This window comes from Lingula anatina, chromosome 7 (assembly GCF_051362555.1).
Source record: "Lingula anatina isolate TDL-2025a chromosome 7, LinAna3.0, whole genome shotgun sequence".
NCBI lineage: Eukaryota > Metazoa > Brachiopoda > Lingulata > Lingulida > Lingulidae > Lingula > Lingula anatina.
This window is the reverse complement of record NC_141773.1, coordinates 5172883-5190539: the sequence shown is the minus strand read 5'-3', so window position 1 is coordinate 5190539 and position 17657 is coordinate 5172883. Positions and strand designations below refer to the sequence as shown.

At 35.2% G+C, this 17657-nt stretch overlaps 2 protein-coding genes and 1 long non-coding RNA gene across 3 annotated transcripts; 2 read left to right on the top strand and 1 right to left on the bottom strand.

Moving 5' to 3' along the window:
* Positions 1–1125: 1125 nt before the first annotated feature.
* Positions 1126–3547, top strand: LOC106176159 (uncharacterized). Its single transcript, XR_015335572.1, has 3 exons — positions 1126–1271; positions 2264–2388; positions 3300–3547. It is a non-coding gene; the product is annotated as an uncharacterized LOC106176159 (long non-coding RNA).
* Positions 3548–8551: 5004 nt separating this feature from the next.
* Positions 8552–12038, bottom strand: LOC147760659 (uncharacterized). The gene is made up of 3 exons (XM_087016556.1): positions 11759–12038; positions 10419–10560; positions 8552–8842 (listed from the first exon to the last, which is right to left on the bottom strand). The coding sequence occupies exons 1-3, from the start codon at positions 11826–11828 to the stop codon at positions 8713–8715; spliced, it is 342 nt and encodes a 113-aa protein (XP_086872682.1). The 5' UTR covers positions 11829–12038; the 3' UTR covers positions 8552–8712.
* A 2566-nt stretch (positions 12039–14604) lies between these two features.
* On the top strand, positions 14605–17195 carry LOC147760658 (uncharacterized). The gene is made up of 3 exons (XM_087016509.1): positions 14605–14818; positions 15538–15679; positions 16727–17195. The coding sequence occupies exons 1-3, from the start codon at positions 14749–14751 to the stop codon at positions 16854–16856; spliced, it is 342 nt and encodes a 113-aa protein (XP_086872635.1). The 5' UTR covers positions 14605–14748; the 3' UTR covers positions 16857–17195.
* The last annotated feature ends 462 nt before the right edge of the window (positions 17196–17657 follow it).

Below are 17657 nucleotides of genomic sequence, written 5' to 3'. Positions count from 1 at the left end.
AAGCAATGGCCATTTCCCTCCTTGCATATCCCACCATCTTTTTTTTAATTCTTTGAATTTTTACTTTATTGTAATGCTAATACTTGATGATTGAGGTCCCCACGCTAGAGACATGCACTGGGAAGCAAGACGACGAGCTTGAACTTTCAGTAAATCAAAAAGTTTATCATTACAGTGCAAACACTTGGATCATAACGTCAAATTTAGTCGATCCATGCAACAAACGAAACTTTAAATAACCTTATCTACACAGAAAATTCATCAAGATGCTATCAAGATGTTAATGACTAGGAGGACACCGGTAGGAGGAGACACTTTTTCATATCAAAATGACAGTTGTAGCAACTGTATCTCAGTGTCACCTGCCTCCACATTTGATCCCCAAATGATCCACTAACCTGAGCAGTTGTTCCTAGAATGAAAATGTTCCCTTCTTTTCTTAAAAGGAGAAGCAAGAGCGATCTAAGACACGGAAAAGTACTGGACATTGTTCCTACTGAATTCAAATTTCCGATTCTCCCCTTCTCATGAACCTGTATCTATCAGTGTAGTGAGATTGATTTTGTAAAAATAGTGTTTATACATGTATGCAAGCTTTTCATGGGAGAATATACTTGCTATTCTGAGACATAGGCTCTATATTCCCATAGATTTTAGATCGATCTATCCCCGCGGGGAGTCTCACTAGATTACTTTCAGATAATCTGACTTAAATGTCCGTCCCGCCTACTACAAGCTGTAAGGGGGTAATTAACTTTCGTGTCCGCCCGGTTGACAGCTATTTAGCGTGAACCCCCAGGGAGTTAGGTCGATCTAAAGTAGGTCGATCTAATCTATGGAAATGGGGTGTTATATTGATACAACGTATGACTTTTGATAAGTCAAGGAAGATAGAGATATGTAAATTAAAACTGCATGTTTTTCAATGGAACTTGATTTTTGTCTCCTCGCCTGTCTGAACCTGTCCGTTATATGTGAACTTGTTAATCTGCCAGGACATTGCAAAATATGGCTGTACACCTTAGTTTAGACAAATGTCAATCAAAAATCGTTGGAACCTGATTGGGCCTCCCCGCATGACTGAAACTACATGAAACTTGATAAACTGCCAGGACTTGTGTGAACAACAGACTGTGGAACTATAAAAGGACCTGGGCGCCTCAGTTCGTTCAGTCACTCGCCTGTTCAGACTTAGAACAAGATGACCTCCAGAGTTCTCCTTGGTTGCTTTTTGGCTGTTCTGCTACTTCCAGATTCAATCGATGCCACGTGTAAGTACATTTTAAATATATGTAAGAAGTCGGAGTCGTTTTGAACTGTTTTTTACTCCCACCCGTTTTTGTTAGATAATGCTGTGGTAAAAACCAATCATGTACTTAGTACATGTAACAGTAACATTCACCCGCAGGCACAACCAGACTGTGGGTGAGACTATGGCAAGGACGAATAGAATACAATATATATATATATATATATATATATATATATATATATATATATATATATATATTTTTTTTTTTTTGTATAGTACTCGCAGTTGAATTTACCTTCATTATTATAATATGCACTCAATGGCTAGTTAAGAGTCAAATTTGAAGGAATGACGGGCATTTTATGTTCAAAGTAATATTCTGCGTTTTTGAAACTTTCTGAATGCTATTTTACTTACTGTAATGAAGGCTGATGTTACGTTTTGTAATCCGTAGAATTCAAGTTACAGTTTTAACCTTCCGTGAATTTCAACGAAATTTTCCACGGCATATACAGCGATCAAATACGCAAAACAACATTTGAATTTTCAAACAGCATTTTCACCCTCAGAATTACTTAAAATAGATCACATTTCGCACGCGTGTCTTCAAACATAAAATTTTTAAAATAAGAGAATGGTGTTTGTGTCGGAAGTTTTGAAAACGATATTGTCAATATTTAGCTTTTTCGCTGATAACCGGAATGGGAACTGTTTTATACTAGACTGAAAAAAAGCCCAAACTGAAAGGGTGAGACAAGAAAATTACTTCGTTAAAATATAAACCTTTACTAGATAGGTGGCATAAGAAAATTTAGGGCGCATTTGAAGGGAGTAGACACGGACAAGAGCCAGTTTCCATTGGTCAAGCGTAGCATTAGAATGATAAAACAAACTTCTTAGTCAGGACATAATTTCATTCTGATATAACAACTGTTATAGAAATCTGTTCGTGCAGACCCAGAACGTTTAAAATATGGAAGGTACACAAATATGTGTGTTTTCATGTTACAGGTGTATCGGGAGTAGTGTCCAGCGATTACTGTAAGGTGTCAGAGTCAAGTGAAGCATGTACGTTTCAATCCACCGTTCAGAAAGACTCCAACCGTTATGGTGGCAATATCGCACCTTGATATTTGGTAAGACACAGCACTGACTACTTTAACTGTGACGATACCACCAATATTTAATTTTGTTTATAATATTTTGATATACTGCGCATAAAAACTTGCTTCTAGGGATAAAAAGGCATTTCTTTTCTGCGATTTTTAAGTGGGGCGACGTCATTTTGTTTGGAAGTAGAGAGATAGCCATATTTTTCAAATGTCAAAAATGTTACTTCATATTCTAAACACTTTATACTTTATCGGTAAAATGATAAAATATAAGGTCGGAGCTTAAATATTAAAGCAATATAATTTCAAATTTTAAAGTGACTTATAAAAGAACATTTTATGTAAGAACAAAAAAGGGATGTTCCCAAGCTCGAAAATACAATAAATTTTCTTCTTATTTTGTCCAGTGATAGACCATGACCTTAAACTGCCCTAACTAGCATTTTCCCTCTCAAATTACTTGCAGTTATGGTAACAGGCAAAATTTTGACCAATTATGGCTAAATGATTGAAACGTGCCATTTTCATTTATGATACTCAAGTACCGTTGTTCTGTATGCCATCTTAGAGTTTTCGACAAGAGTTAGTCTCCAAATTGTTTACTTGGTCAATTATTACAGCGTGACTAAAGCACGCATCCCAACAAGTTAGCTGAACAGTTTCTTTAGCTACAAGGGTTTAGAGCGTCGGCTATGCAAAGCATTACTTTTTTACGAAGTCAGAACACATGGTATGTAGTTAGACAAAAAAGAAAAAATAATAATAAATAAATAAAATAAAAATTAAATAAATAAATAAAAAAGATAAGCCAAAGCTTATGGTGAGATACGTTTTTTTCTTTCTTTCTGTTGAGCAAAGATGGCATTGTGCTTTGGCTGCAAATACATGTAGTATACAATTGTCTTCTTTGCCATTTATATTGTTATCACTTTCAGGAAAGGTCAAAATACTAGGGCGACTACATACGCTTCCGGCCTCAGCCCCCACGGCTTCAATGTGAATATCAAGACCTGGAGCAACACTCATATGTACCGAGTCGCCGTCAACTGGATGGCATGTCTCTAAACTTTTTGGAATACACATGCATGCTTGAATTGAAGAAAAAATATATAAACAGCAGTCGTATTGCCAACCTCATTGTTTCGATTTTTGATAACAATCCTAATAAAAGCATGCACCACAACTATTTGTGTCAAATAGACTTATTTGTAAATAATCTAAAGGGGAGGGTGTGTAACGGCTTTTTAGTAGCAATAATAAATAACAACAACAATAATAATAAAAATAATTGTTTTCTTTTACGGCATACTTAACTTGTGCATGTCAAAGCAATAATATTTTATTTCTGTAAAATCCTTTAACTGGAAGATAGTATAAAATGTGACACACCCTGGAGCAAAAGATTTAGCGTGTAATCTTCAAATGGTACATGGAATAAATATACACTTTATTTTGACCAATAAGGTATTCTCGCAGAGGTTGTTTTGTAGCATTAGTGGCGCAGTGGTGTAGTGCATGTTTGTAGAAAAGATGCAGTAAGGCATGCTGCACGTCTACGCCAAAAATAAATAAAATACATGATTTTCCAGAAAGAAGCATCAATGCGGTAGATAACCAGCTTGGTTGAAGCATGTTTTAATTATGCTTATAAGCTTCAAAATCTACTCTGCATTGGTGCGCATTTGAATAACCAATTTAAAATGGAATAAAAGGAATGCTGGCACACTGCTCAACAGATGTAGTTTTGAGGTATATAAAAATGGAATACTTCAGCACTACACCACAGAGGTAGTTTTGAGGAATATCAGAAAAGAATGAATGCTTGCTCACTACTCCACAGATGTATCTTTGAAGTAAATCATAAAAATAAATACTAATGCACTGCTCAACATACATGTAGGTAGCACTGAGGCATATTAAAAATGGAATGCTTTCTAAATTTAATACGCGCCATGAGTTGATATATTTAGGGGGTGGGGGAACCTGTACTTAAAGGACTTGAGCCACATAAAAATCTATTTCTCGAATTTTGTAGATTCAGCACCCAATCTATACATTAGAGATAATCGACCCCCACCCTTAAAAAAGTGTATTAGTAGAAAAAAAGCGTTTTAGTAAATCTCACCTCAATATGCAAAAATGAAGCAACAGATCTGAATCACGTGGTACTGTGACGACATAGACGAAAAGGGTCTATGAAAATTAGCTGATCTGCATGCTAAATACAGAGAAGTTTAAGAAAGTTGTGTTGAACGGAGTTGGGCAATTTTCGTTAAGCCTATGTTTGTTGCCGTGGGCTGCACCAAAAAAGCAGAAAAGGATCTGGCATTCGCTGACAATGTTCTTTCTTTGTCTGTGACGGTCTTTCGTGACTTTCTTACTAATGCCCCCGTCACACTTATTCGGAATCAGCAGGAATCGAGCAGAACAAGCCGGAATGACTAAATTTAAAAATCCGTACTCTATTCGAGAAGAAATTTCAAACTGACCTAAATTCTTGTAAGAATGCCGTTGGAATACTCAGAATGCGCTTGAATCCGCCTGGAATGATTCGTGCACATTCCGGCTCGAATGTAGTTGGAAAACTGGTAATATCAATAATGCTCTCAGAATGCAGTCAGAATATTTAGAATACACTTCGAATGTCGTACGAGTGTAGTTCGATTGCTGACTAAAATAGGATCGAGATGCATTCGAGTTGCATTCTGGCTCATTCTAGCAGGTTTTGAAGTGTCTTGCCATTTTGGTTCTTCCTCGAATGTGATCAGAATGTTTCGAATGTTGTCAGAATGACGTGAGAATATTTACAGGTAGAATGCAGACAGAGTGCAGTTAGAATACTATTCAAATGCCATTCGATAATTTTCCACTTGGAATGCACTTCGAAAGTTTTTAACATGAGGAAACATTCCAATCGGCCACAAGAATGGTTAAAATATTTGGAATGAACTCGGAATTTTTAGAATGCTTTCTAATATCCAGGGACGCACAAAGAATTGTCTTTCCGACGGCATTTTTGCTCATTCCGCCTCTAGTGCGACGGGGGTGTAACTTCGGTGACAGTAGATGGGTTATAACTACATCATTCGAGATTATGGTCGCCTCAAGTCCTCAGTTGACAAGTAGATGCAGGGTAGTTGACCAAGAGCTCATTCACAATAAAACTTGTTAATTACGCACCGCCGCACTTCCCAAGCCAGGTAATAACAGGTAACTCAACCTGCCAGAGTCTTGGTGGGTTTTATTTTTTTTCAATATTTCTCCTTTATTTCATGGGGTAATGTTATTGGTATTTTAAAATGACGTTTAATATCGATATTTAAACAAATGTGTTCAAACACGGTCCTGAACATTCGTGAAAGTGATCGCTCTCAGGGTATCTTGAAGCATGCGTATGCCCAGGCAATACTTCCGTGGATGAAAACGTGGTAGAGGAAAAACTCGATAAGGAGCGGTAATATAAAAGAAAAAAGAATGGGAATTGCTATAATAAAATGATTCGTAATCCTAATTCGTTACACGAAATAAAGTGTTTCATCTCAAATATTAAATAATATAAAGTATTTATATTTTTAACATTTAAAACCCAAGTTCTGCGTCTGTTCATAATTTTTGTCAAACCCAGAAACATATACTGTAGCAAAACAAGGTATAAAAAGCATTGTTTGATATTGGTAGCATGTTAAGGAGGCCCTCTCACATTTCAGATTTCATATTTCTGCCCTATTTCATATTTTGATGAAAATTGTTAGACAAAATTTTCTCACCGTATGAGTAAAAAATATTTTAAAAATTTTGGGGCACTCCAGTTCGTTTTCGAGAGGAGGCATCCCGAAAAACGCCATGTTTATTACATTGCGTTATATGGGGATTTTGCCAAGATGGCCTTAATTTGGCTAAAAAATGCAAAAATAAAAAATTCTGCGTTTGCGATTTTAATTTTATGTGGATATGTTATACATCTTGGTAGAAGTGAAAGAAATCTGCAAAAAATATGTACCATAGCTTTTTTTGAGCCAGGGCTGCTTGAACATCGATTATTTAAATTAATTTTACATAGGAATCAATGGAAATTGCCTAGCAAATATAAATAAATATGTTAATCATGGATTTTTCTGACGTGTACACTTATTTTGCTTCCATGAAAATTATATTTATACTTCTCTGCATCAGTTAACCAAATTTCATAAAGTTTACATATCCCTTTCATAAAAAATAGATATTCAAATGTTGAAAGTATCAGTTGGAATTCAGCATGCCTCGTGGAATGCCGTATTAATCTCATGTGACTTTTATCTTCCTATTCCTTTTTTTCTTACTGATATATATGCATTTTTAACATTAAGATAGATTGTTTGCTTTGTATATTTTAATATGGTGTGATATATTAGTGTGATATATTTTTACAGGAACTGAAGGGGGACCAGCCCCCCTGACCCCCCCTCTAAATCCGCCACTGATACATATACAAACATGTGTAAATGCAAATATAAGAAATATTTAAGATCACATGTATCTATTAAATGCATGTATGCATATCCAAAATATATGCTATGGTGCATCTGAAAATGTTATAATGCACGCATATACCATGTACATGTATTATTATATTTTCAGATTGAACCCATTTTACCAAATGTGCTAGTATCAATGAAGGAATACTTTTCAGGACCTCACATGTTGAAGAGTTGTGTGTGCAATATTTGTTATGAGAAAATTTGTTAAGAGAATGCGACGCAGTTTATAGGTTTTTCAAAATTGAATATTTCATATAAAATTTTTTGATTAATAAACGATAAAAGCAGATTAATCGTCTGTCTTTTTTCGTTGACGTATGGACTAAATGAATGAAATGAAGTTACCTGCTGATAAATGTTAACTACAGGTTTTTTGATTAAATGATTAAAATGCAGTGGAGCAGAAGCATCATGTATTTCTCTACCTCGCCGGAGTAGATTTTGAAGCTTGTAACCATATTTGAAACATGCTTTAATCAAGATTTTTAGTATAACCCTGTTTATTTTATTTATTTATTTTTGCAATTCCCCTGTACAGATAACGTTTTTGTTTGTGCTAGAGTGTTTTAAATCCAACTAATCACTTTGTAATCTTTGTAATAGTTTTTTCGAAGGTAAACTCTGTTGGTATTAGTAAAAGAAAAATATTTTATGGGCAGAAATGCATACTAAATATACATAAAAAAGTCAATTTTATTTTATTCAACTATACGCAAACAGATTTGCATATCCATTCAGAACAAATAATTTCATAAAGGAAAAATAAAGAGTTGTGGTTGACTTTGAATTCAAATTTTGCTTAGCTCGTAAGCACAACAAACACAATATAAACTTTTAATGGCATTAAATTAACCCGAATCACAATTTCGTAGCTAGATATTTTTCGAAATTGTTTTCATTCCTATTTTACTCAATACAGACACAACCCTAACAATCAATTTTCCGTAGCTAGGTTCTCTTAAAATATGCTTTCATTCTTGATATTATACATGCATGTATTAGTTTAGAGAGGTTCTTAGTTGCTTGAACTTCACGAATGCAATCATAATGCCACGAAATACTCCATCTAGATGGATTACATGCACTTTTGCAATTACTACCCAAAGAACTTAAAATTCCCATTCACTGAAGGATCATTTATGATTTTTTCACAAAAGTAAGTCAAAAAGTAGCCCAACAAAACAGCTCTTATTTTAAGCATAAAAACAAATTAAGCACAGTATGACTTTCTGTTAATACAAAAGGTATGCCTTTACCAAACAACAACGTTGAAGTACGAATTGCGTTGTATAAATAGAATATATTCATACGACAGCTAATGCAATTAAGCGCAGAAAATAATCCTAACGATAAATATCGAAGAACTACATCTTTAGTTTTTTGTGTGAACAGCACTTGGTTTTTTTTCTAATTTAAATTAAAAGGTTTAGGTATTTTTGCTCTAGGATGTGTCATATTTTATACTATCTTCCAGTCAAAGAATGTTATAGAAATGGAATTTTAGTGCTTTGAGATGCACAAGCTATTAAGTGCGCCGTAAAAGAACATTTATTATTTTTATTGTTCTTGTTCTTGTTGTTATTATTATTATTATTATTATTATTATTATTATTATTATTATTTATTGTTGCTTCTAGAAGAAGCCGTTACACATGTGACATCTACCCCTTTATACCATTAAATTATTTCCAAATAAATATATTTGACACAGATTTCTGCGGTGCATGTATTTATTAGGTATATGATCAAAATCCAAAATAATGAAGTTGGCCATATGACTGCTGTACGCTCAATGTTTTCAATTAAAGCATGCATATGTATTCCAAATAGTTTAGAGACATGCCATCCATGAGACGGTGATAGAGTACATATGGGTGCTGCCCCAGCTTTTCATGTTCACATTGAAGCCGTGAGGGCTGAGGTCGGAGGCGTATGTAGTCACGCTACTATTTTCGCCATTCCTGAAAGTGATAAGAGCAATAGCAATAAAGACAATTCCATACTACATGTATATGCAGCCAAAGCACAATTCCATCTTTACTCAACAGAAAGAAAGGGAAAAAAAACTTTCTCACAATAAAGATTTCCGCTTCTGCTTATCTTTCTTTGTTTTGTCAAACTGCATACAATGTGTTTTGACTTCGTACAAAAACGTAAGCCCATTGCAAAGTCGACGCTCTAAAAGAGAGGGCTCCGTGCCTAAAATTGCAGAGGTAGGCCACCTTCAAAAAAAAAAGTCTGCCTAAGAGAATAGAAGCAGATCTTAGACCAATTCCTCTAACACTAGTGTAAAGTAAAGTTCTGAAATAAATAAGTGCAAACTGGGTAATAGGTCGCCTGAAAACTGAGAAGGCCCAGTTTGGTGGAACATGTGAAAAACGACCAAAGAGAAGTTTGGCGTAGTCAAACGACATTTTAAGGCGACAACAATCTCCAGAGCTTATTGATGCGCATTCCGCACATGCTCAATTCTCCCGTAGAGGGGGAGCCTCAAATGAGATTCATTGCTAATTATATCAAGGGAGCATCACTGCCTGATCCCATTATGCGCTTGTTCATTCCATTAGCGCGCACGATACGATTAAGCATGAAGTTATCTTCGGCCTTCAACCTGAATGTTCAATTCCGCAAATTTCATCAACCCCACAAACGAAATTTGTGCAAATTTGTTAGTAAATAAAAACTTTTGCTGACTCATTGCATCATAATTTTTAGTATGATGAGTCGTATCGAATGTTTGATATATAACTATTATCCCTTAGGCCATAACATTAATAACGTTCAACAATTTGTTACATTGTTAGTATAATGGGGTTATATAATAAATGCGGCCTTGTTTGGCCATTTATCGAACAACCAATATTCTTTGTTCCCTTCTTTCTTGTTGTGAATGGAATTATAAAAGTTTGTGGTGCAGTAGGAGGGGAAGGAGACATAAAGAATAATTCCACCCAAATAACAACACCCATACTAAAATCCATAACCACCCAATATCTAAAGGAAGAGATAATAATAATAATAAAAAATAAAGTTAAATTTTTAGGAAGAATTGCAGAAAGGAGAAAACAATAAACTCAGAACATATGACAAAATTAAACAAACTTGTGAGGCTGAACCTTATCTAAAACTCAATGTTCCTTTAGCTAAAAAAAAAGTGGCAAAAATGAGGATCAGCGATCATGAATTAGAAATTGGACGAGGGCGATATACAAAAACAAAGACAAAAGGAAATGTCCCCGCTGCGACTCAGTAGAAGATGAAGCACACTAGAGTGCAGTGAACACAGAGCCCAACGGGAAACACCGTTCGCCTCCATACCAGAAATGAATTTGACCCTATGGCCGATCCACAGTTAGTACGATAGGTCTGGAAATGGCCCCTATGGCCCTCTCCTTCCCAAACTAAATGACGCAGTCTCAGTTAATATCCCAGAAAAGAAATTATATTGATCCATAGAAGCAGGTTTTTTATGCGCAGTTTATTCTACACAAAATAAAACAATGATGATATTAAAAAAGGGTCAATGTTGTGTCTTACCAAATGTCAAATTTTGATATTGTCACCATAACGTTTGGAGTCCTTATGAACGGTTCAACAAAACGCACATACTTCACTTGGCTCTGACACCTTTGGCTACTGCCTCTCTTACAGTAATCGCTGGACACTACTCCCGATACACCTGAAACATGAAAACACACATATTTGTGTATCCTCCATATTTTAAACGTTCTGGGTCTGTATGAACATATTTCTATAAGTGTTGCTATATCATAATTGAATTATGTCCTGACTAAGAAGTTTGTTTTATCATTCAGATACAAAGCTTGGTAAATTGAAACTGGTTCTTGTACGTGTCTACTCCCTTCAAATGCATCTTAAATTGTCTTATTCTATCTATCTAGTAAATGTTTATATTAAACGAGGTAATTTTCTTGCAATACCCTTTCATTTTTTTTTCAGTCTAATATTAAACAGTTCCCATTCTGGTTATCAGCGAAAAATGCTAAGAATTGATAAATCATTTTCAAAAACATCCGACACAAAAACATTATCTTAGACTCGGTTTCCATACGTAGATCGATCTAACAGGATAGATCTGTCTCCCAGGGGTTGTTCGCTAAATTGCTTTCAGCTAATGTGGCTTAGATGTCTAGCACGCCTACTGAAGGTGCTAAACGATAATTAATTACCCTTTATCAGCTTCAGTAGGCGTGACATACATCGAACCCACTTAAGGTGATTGCAATTTAGCAAGATTCCCCTTTGAGATAGATCGATCCACAGTTAGTACGATAGGATCTGGGAATGGTTTTTTATTAAAAAAAGTTCTTCATATTTGACGACACGTGTACAAAACATGATCTGTGTTGGTTGAATATTATAAATAATGCTTGATATGATGTTAAGAAATTCTGAGGGTGAAAGGCAGCATGATGTACAGACAATATCTGTTTTTTGAAAATTCCAATGGGGTTTTGGGTATTTAATGGCTGTGTATACCGTGTAAAATTACGCTGAAATTCAAGAAAGGCTAAAATTGTCACTTGAATTCAAACGAAAACAAAGCATACTATCACCCTTCGTTACACCATTTGGACATAAAATGCCCCTCCTTCCTCATTCGAATCTCAGGTAGAAATTGAGTGCATATAATAATAATAAAGTTAAATCCAATTACTGGTATTACATATATAAATATATAGTTTTTTATCCGTACTTGCCATAGTCTCACCCGCGGTCTGGTTGTACCTTCAGGTGACTGTTACTGTTAAAATGTCATGGTTGATTTTAATCATAGTATTATCTAACAAAAACAGATGGAATAAAAAACAGTCGAAACAATACTGACTTCAAACATATTTCAATACTGTACTTACACCCGGCATCAATTAAATCTGGAAGTAGTAGAACAACCAATAAGCAACCAAGGAGAACTCTGGAGGCCATCTTCTTGTTCTCGGTCTGAACAGGCGAGTGACTGAACGAACTGTGGCGCCCATGTCCTTTTATAGTTGCACAGTCTTATGTTCACACATGTCCTGGCAGTTTATCAAGTTTCATGTAGTTTCAGTCATGCGGGGAGGTCCAATCAAGTCCCAACAAATAACGCCGGGTTTTGATTTACATTTGTCTCGCCCTCTTCTAAACAAAGGTGTACAGCCGTATTCTGCAATGCCCTGGCAGAGTAACAAGTTCACATATATAACAGACATGTTCAGACACGCGAGGAAGCAAAATCAAGTTCCTTTGAACAACACGCAGTTTTGATTTACATATCTGCCTTGACTTAATAAAAGTCATACGTTTTATCACTGTGTATTAGAGTGAAAGTATATTCTCCTCTTAAAAAGCTTACATATAAACATTATTTTTTACAAAATCGATCTCATGGAGTTTGACTTCACTTTATATTAGGCGCAATGGGGTAATTTGGCGAAAGAACGGTGGAAAATGCTGAAATAAAATTAATTTGTGAAAGGGGAGATTTCTTTAACTTGTTGAGTAATATAGTACGTACACGAAGAACTGGATAAATGTCTTATTTGCCTAAAATACTCGCCCATTCCCGCACTGTTTGTATCTTGCCGTTAGTTCATATTTTTTATTTGTATATATTATTGTATCAAAAACAAAACAGGTATTCTTTACACAATATAAATATAATTGGTACTCCGATCAAAACATAAGTATTGTCTTCTGTTTACCATCTGTATTTGTTAAATATTACGAAAAATTGAAAAAAAAAAAAAGAAAATTGAGGGAAAAATTCAATATTTGTAAGTGTTGATTAAAGAAACATCACTGTACTCTTACAGAAAATCTTTAAAAAATCATGTTTGATGTAACAGAGAGAAAATAGGCTTTATCAATACATTTTTCGAGATTGTTAGTGCTTTTATTACTCCTTCTCCCAAAATGAAACTTGTCTGTTACTCTCATAATGAGCATGAACGTTGATTGTCTGTGGTATTTGTTTTTTATTTTTAATGCTTTTATCGCCCCCTCTCCCACATCAAAACTTGCCATTTACTTTTCTGAATGCTTGAGGCTCTCTTTAACGAGGGAAGGAAACACATTCTAGGGATATCTATTCTGGTTAGTGTACCATTTGGGAATCAAAAAGTGGAGGTAGGTGACACCAAGGTACATTTTAATACGGAAAAGCGGAGGTAGGTGACACCAAGGTACATTTTAATACGGTCATTTTAATACGGAAAAGCGTCTCCTCCACTCCTACATTGTGTCTGTTTTGACCTTGTCCTTAACATTTTGATAGCAGGAAGTAAACGCAAATCATGATTCTTTGGTTTGCTTATGTATATAATTAAGGATATATAAAATTTCTTGCACGAATCAACAAAAGACGTAAACATCTGAGAGTCTGCATTGTAATGATGAACTTTTTGATTACTAAGTTGGCCAGTGTGGTTATAAAGAACGGCTTTGTTGTCAACTAGATTTTATCTAATATGAGCACATATAAAATTATTATTATCATTTAAAAGAGGACATATATAAGTTTAAGAATTAGCAATGCATCATTCCTTTCACTATCACACTGGGTATTTTCAACCATTAAAATATCTTGATTGAAAACAGGTTGCAGACTTTATATTTTACTCCAGGAGTATGATTATCTACCACTAATAAGCAACTAAACGTCTCATGTCTTGTTTTAAATGAAAATAAATAACACTATATGGAGAGTCATGACGCTGAAGCTAAAGCGCACAAAGGTGCGAAAATATTGTAGGCACATTAACAACACAAAAGAAACCAAAATTACCTCATTTTTACACTTTGTAACATTTGTTAAATGATTTCAAATTGTGACTTTATTACGAATGCTCATATTTGATGATGTCGTGAGAAAAACACGGTGCCAATGCTGGATACCATCACCATAAAATCTAAGCCGTCTTTAATTACCACACTGGCCAACCTAAGTAAATCAAAAAGTTTATCATTACAATGCAAACCCTCAGATGTTTACGTCTTGATTCGTGCAAGAAATTTTATATATAATCAATTATTTACATAGGCAAACCAAAGAATCATGATTTGCGTTAACTTCCCACTACATTGTATCAAAATGTTGAGGGCAAGGATAAACAACGCTTTTCCGTATTAAAATGACCGGTGCAGCAACTGTACCTTGGTGTCACCTGCCTCCAACTTTTGATTCCCAAATGATGCACTAACCTGAAAAGATGTCTCCAAAATTTGCCCCTTTCCCTCGCTAATTAAAGAGAAAAAAAAAAAGCGATCTGGGGTACAGAAAAGTACTGGGCATTGTTCCTATTGAATTCAAATGTCTGATTGCCCCCTTTTTGGAGTTTCTATGAATTTCTGTCAAACTTAATGCAAGCCTTAAGCATTTTGAAAAGTAATTGGCACGTCTTTATGTGGGAGAAGGGGTGATAAAAGCACAAAAAAATAGAAAAAGTTCATCACTGACAATGTTTATGTTAAGTATTCCGGAGAGTTTCTTTGTGGGAGAGTATCAAAAATAGCACAAAAAAATTTCGAAAATGTTATTGATGACACATATTTTCTCTCTGTTACATCAATTAAAATTGACGTTTTTAAAATTTGAAACTCTCCATGTTTGTAAACAGAAATATATGTAAAACGAAATCATGATAAACCTGCCTGACTAGATCCGGGTATTATGAAAGCAGAAACTTAATATGGTGTTGTTTATATGTATTTTTTGGGACTTGATTGGGCCTCCCCGCATGACTGAAAATGCACGAAACTTGATAAACTGCCAGGACATGTGTGAACAACAGACTGTGGAACTATAAAAGGACATGGGCGCCACAGTTCGTTCAGTCACTCGCCTGTTCAGACCGAGAACAAGAAGATGACCTCCAGAGTTCTCCTTGGTTGCTTTTTGGCTGTTCTGCTACTTACAGATGCAATTGATGCCTTGTGTAAGTATAATTTTAAAATATGTTAGAAGTCGGGGTCGTTCTCGACTGTTTTTTAGTCCTCCTGTATTTGTTAGATAATTCTGTAGTTAAAACCAACCGTGTACATGCAACAGTGACATTTACGTTAAGGTACAGCCAGACTGCGGGTGAGAGTTTGGCAAGGACGACTAAAAAACAACATATGTATATAGTGCTAGTAGCTGAATTTACCTTCATTATTATACTATACGTCACGCCTACTGAAGCCGCTGGGGTGGGTGGGGGGGGGGGGGGTAAAATATTATCGTTTAGACCCTTCAGTAGGCGTGCCAGACATTTAAGCCGCTTAAGCTGAAATCAATTTAGAGAGAAACTCAATCCAGGTATGGAAACCCAGTCTAAGAGAATGTTATTTGGTTCGGTAGTTTTAAAAACGATATTATCAATGTTTCGCTTTTTCGCCGAAAGCTGGAATGGTAACTGTTTTATTCTACACTGAAAAAACCCAAACCGAAAATGTAATACAAGAAAATTATTTCGTTTAAATATATTTGAAGGGAGTAGACACGTACAAGAACCAAGTTCAATTTGCCAAGCGTATTATCAGAATGATAGAACAAACTTCTTAGTCAGGACATAATTTCATTCTGATATAACAACTGTTATAGAAATCTGTTCGTGCAGATCAAGAACGTTTATAATATGGAAGGTACATAAATATGTGTGTTTTCATGTTACAGGTGTATCGGGAGTAATGTCCAGCGACGTCTGTAACAAAGATAGTACTCAAAGGTGTCAGAGTCAAGTGAAGCATGTGCGTTTCGATGAACCGTTCATAAGGGCTCCGAACGTTTTGGTGGCAATATCGAAATTTGATATTTGGTAAGACAACATTGACTGTGACGATACCACCATTGTTTAATTTTGTGTAGAATATTTTGATACGCTACTCATAAAAAGCTTGCTTCTAAGGATAAATACAATTTTTCTGTGATATGAACCGGGACTGCGTCATTTTGTTTGGAAGAGAAGGGAGCCATAGTGACCAGACCCTATCGTACTAACTGTGGATCGATCTATCTCCAAGGGGATTCTCGCTAAATTGCTATCAGCTTAAGCGGCTTAGATGTCTGTCACGCCTACTGTAACAGGGGGTAATTAATTATTGTTTAACAGTATCAGTAGGCGTGCCATACATATGAGCCGTTAAAGCTGAAAGCAATTTAGAGAGAAACCCCTTGGAGTTGGCGTGATCCTGTTAGATCTATCTAGGTATGGGAACCCAGTCATATTTTTCAAATGTCAAATTGGTTACATTTGAGCTTAGAGTGAATGGGTCCTTTCCAAAAGTAACACGTCAAATATTACATTGTGACTAAAGCACACGCATCCCAACAAGTTAGTTGAACAGTTTCATTAGCTACATGTCTGAAATGGCCAATGAAGTTGCATTTCCTTGATGAAGTCTGACAGTCAGCAGACGATATATTGGCTGGTAAATATCAGTTATTTTTTCTGTGGCTATTGACAAATGAAAATTTATCAGCCAATAGGAGGATAACAATTTCAGAATTATTCTTCAGTCGATTTTCACCTGGTCCACCAAACTGGCCCTCTCAATTTGCAGGCGATCTGTAACCCAGTTTGCACTTAATTATTTCAGAACTTTACTTAACACTGGTGTTAGAGGAATTGATATAAGATCTGCTTCTATTCTCTTAGGCAGATTTTTCTGGAAGGAGGCCTACCTCTGCCATTCTTTACGAAGGCAAAAAACATGGTGTGCAGTTTGACAAATAAAGGATATCTTTGCTGTCAGAAAATTTTCCCTTTCGTTTTATTGAATAAAGATAGGATGTGCTTTGGCTGCAAAAATATGCACGTGTAGTATGCAATTGTCTTTACTCTCATTATTTTTCTCACTTTCAGGAATGGTGAAAATAGTAGGGTGAATGCATACGCATCCGACATCAGCCCCCTCGGCTTCAATGTGAACATGAAAAGTTGGAGCAGCACCCATATGTACTCTATCACCGTCTCATGGATGGCATGCCTGTAAACTTTTTGGAATACACATGCATGCTTAAATTGAAAACATTGAGCGTACAGCAGTCATATGGCCAACTTCATTGTTTTGGTTTTTGATCATATACCTAATAAATGCATGCACCGCAGAAATCTGACTTATCAAATAGACTTATCTGGAAATTATTTAATGGTATAAAGGGGTAGTTGTCACATGTGAAACGGCTTCTTTTAGAAGCAACAATAAATAATAATAACAACAACAAAAACAAATGTTCTTTTACGGCGCACTTAATAGCTTGTGCATTTCAAAGCACTAATATTTCATTTCTATAATATTCTTTGACTGCAAGATAGTATAAAATATGACAAATCCAAGAGCAAAAATAACTAAACCTTTTAATTTAAATTAGAAAAAAAAAAACAAAAAAAACAAGTGCTGTTCACACAAAAAGCTGAAGATGTAGTTCTTCGATATTTATCGTTAGAATTATTTTCTGCGCTTAATTGCATTAGTTGTCTTTTGAAAATATTATATTTATGCAACGCAATTCATCATTCAACCCTATTGTTTGGTAAAGGCATAAATTTTGTATTAACAGAAAGCCATACTGTGCTTAATTAGCAATTTATTTTTATGCTTAAAATAAAATCTTTTTTATTGGGCTACTTTTTTACTTACTTTTGTGAAGAAAATTCATAAATTATTTTGCAGTGAATGGGAACATAAAATTCATTGGGTAGTAATTGCAAAAGTGCACGTTATCCATCTGGATGGAGTATTTTGTGGCATTATGATTGCATTCGTGACATTGAAGAAACTGAAAAACTCTCT

What these genes read in the sequence shown, in the direction of transcription:
- LOC147760659 (XM_087016556.1), bottom strand. Translation starts at nt 11,828, where the DNA reads ATGGCCTCCAGAGTTCTCCTTGGTTGCTTATTGGTTGTTCTACTACTT. An exon ending in AGATTTAATTGATGCCGGGT is followed by an intron (nt 10,561 to 11,758) that starts GTAAGTACAGTA and finishes TTCATGTTTCAG; the next exon opens with GTGTATCGGGAGTAGTGTCC. An exon ending in ATATCAAAATTTGACATTTG is followed by an intron (nt 8,843 to 10,418) that starts GTAAGACACAAC and finishes TATCACTTTCAG; the next exon opens with GAATGGCGAAAATAGTAGCG.
- LOC147760658 (XM_087016509.1), top strand. Translation starts at nt 14,749, where the DNA reads ATGACCTCCAGAGTTCTCCTTGGTTGCTTTTTGGCTGTTCTGCTACTT. An exon ending in AGATGCAATTGATGCCTTGT is followed by an intron (nt 14,819 to 15,537) that starts GTAAGTATAATT and finishes TTCATGTTACAG; the next exon opens with GTGTATCGGGAGTAATGTCC. An exon ending in ATATCGAAATTTGATATTTG is followed by an intron (nt 15,680 to 16,726) that starts GTAAGACAACAT and finishes TCTCACTTTCAG; the next exon opens with GAATGGTGAAAATAGTAGGG.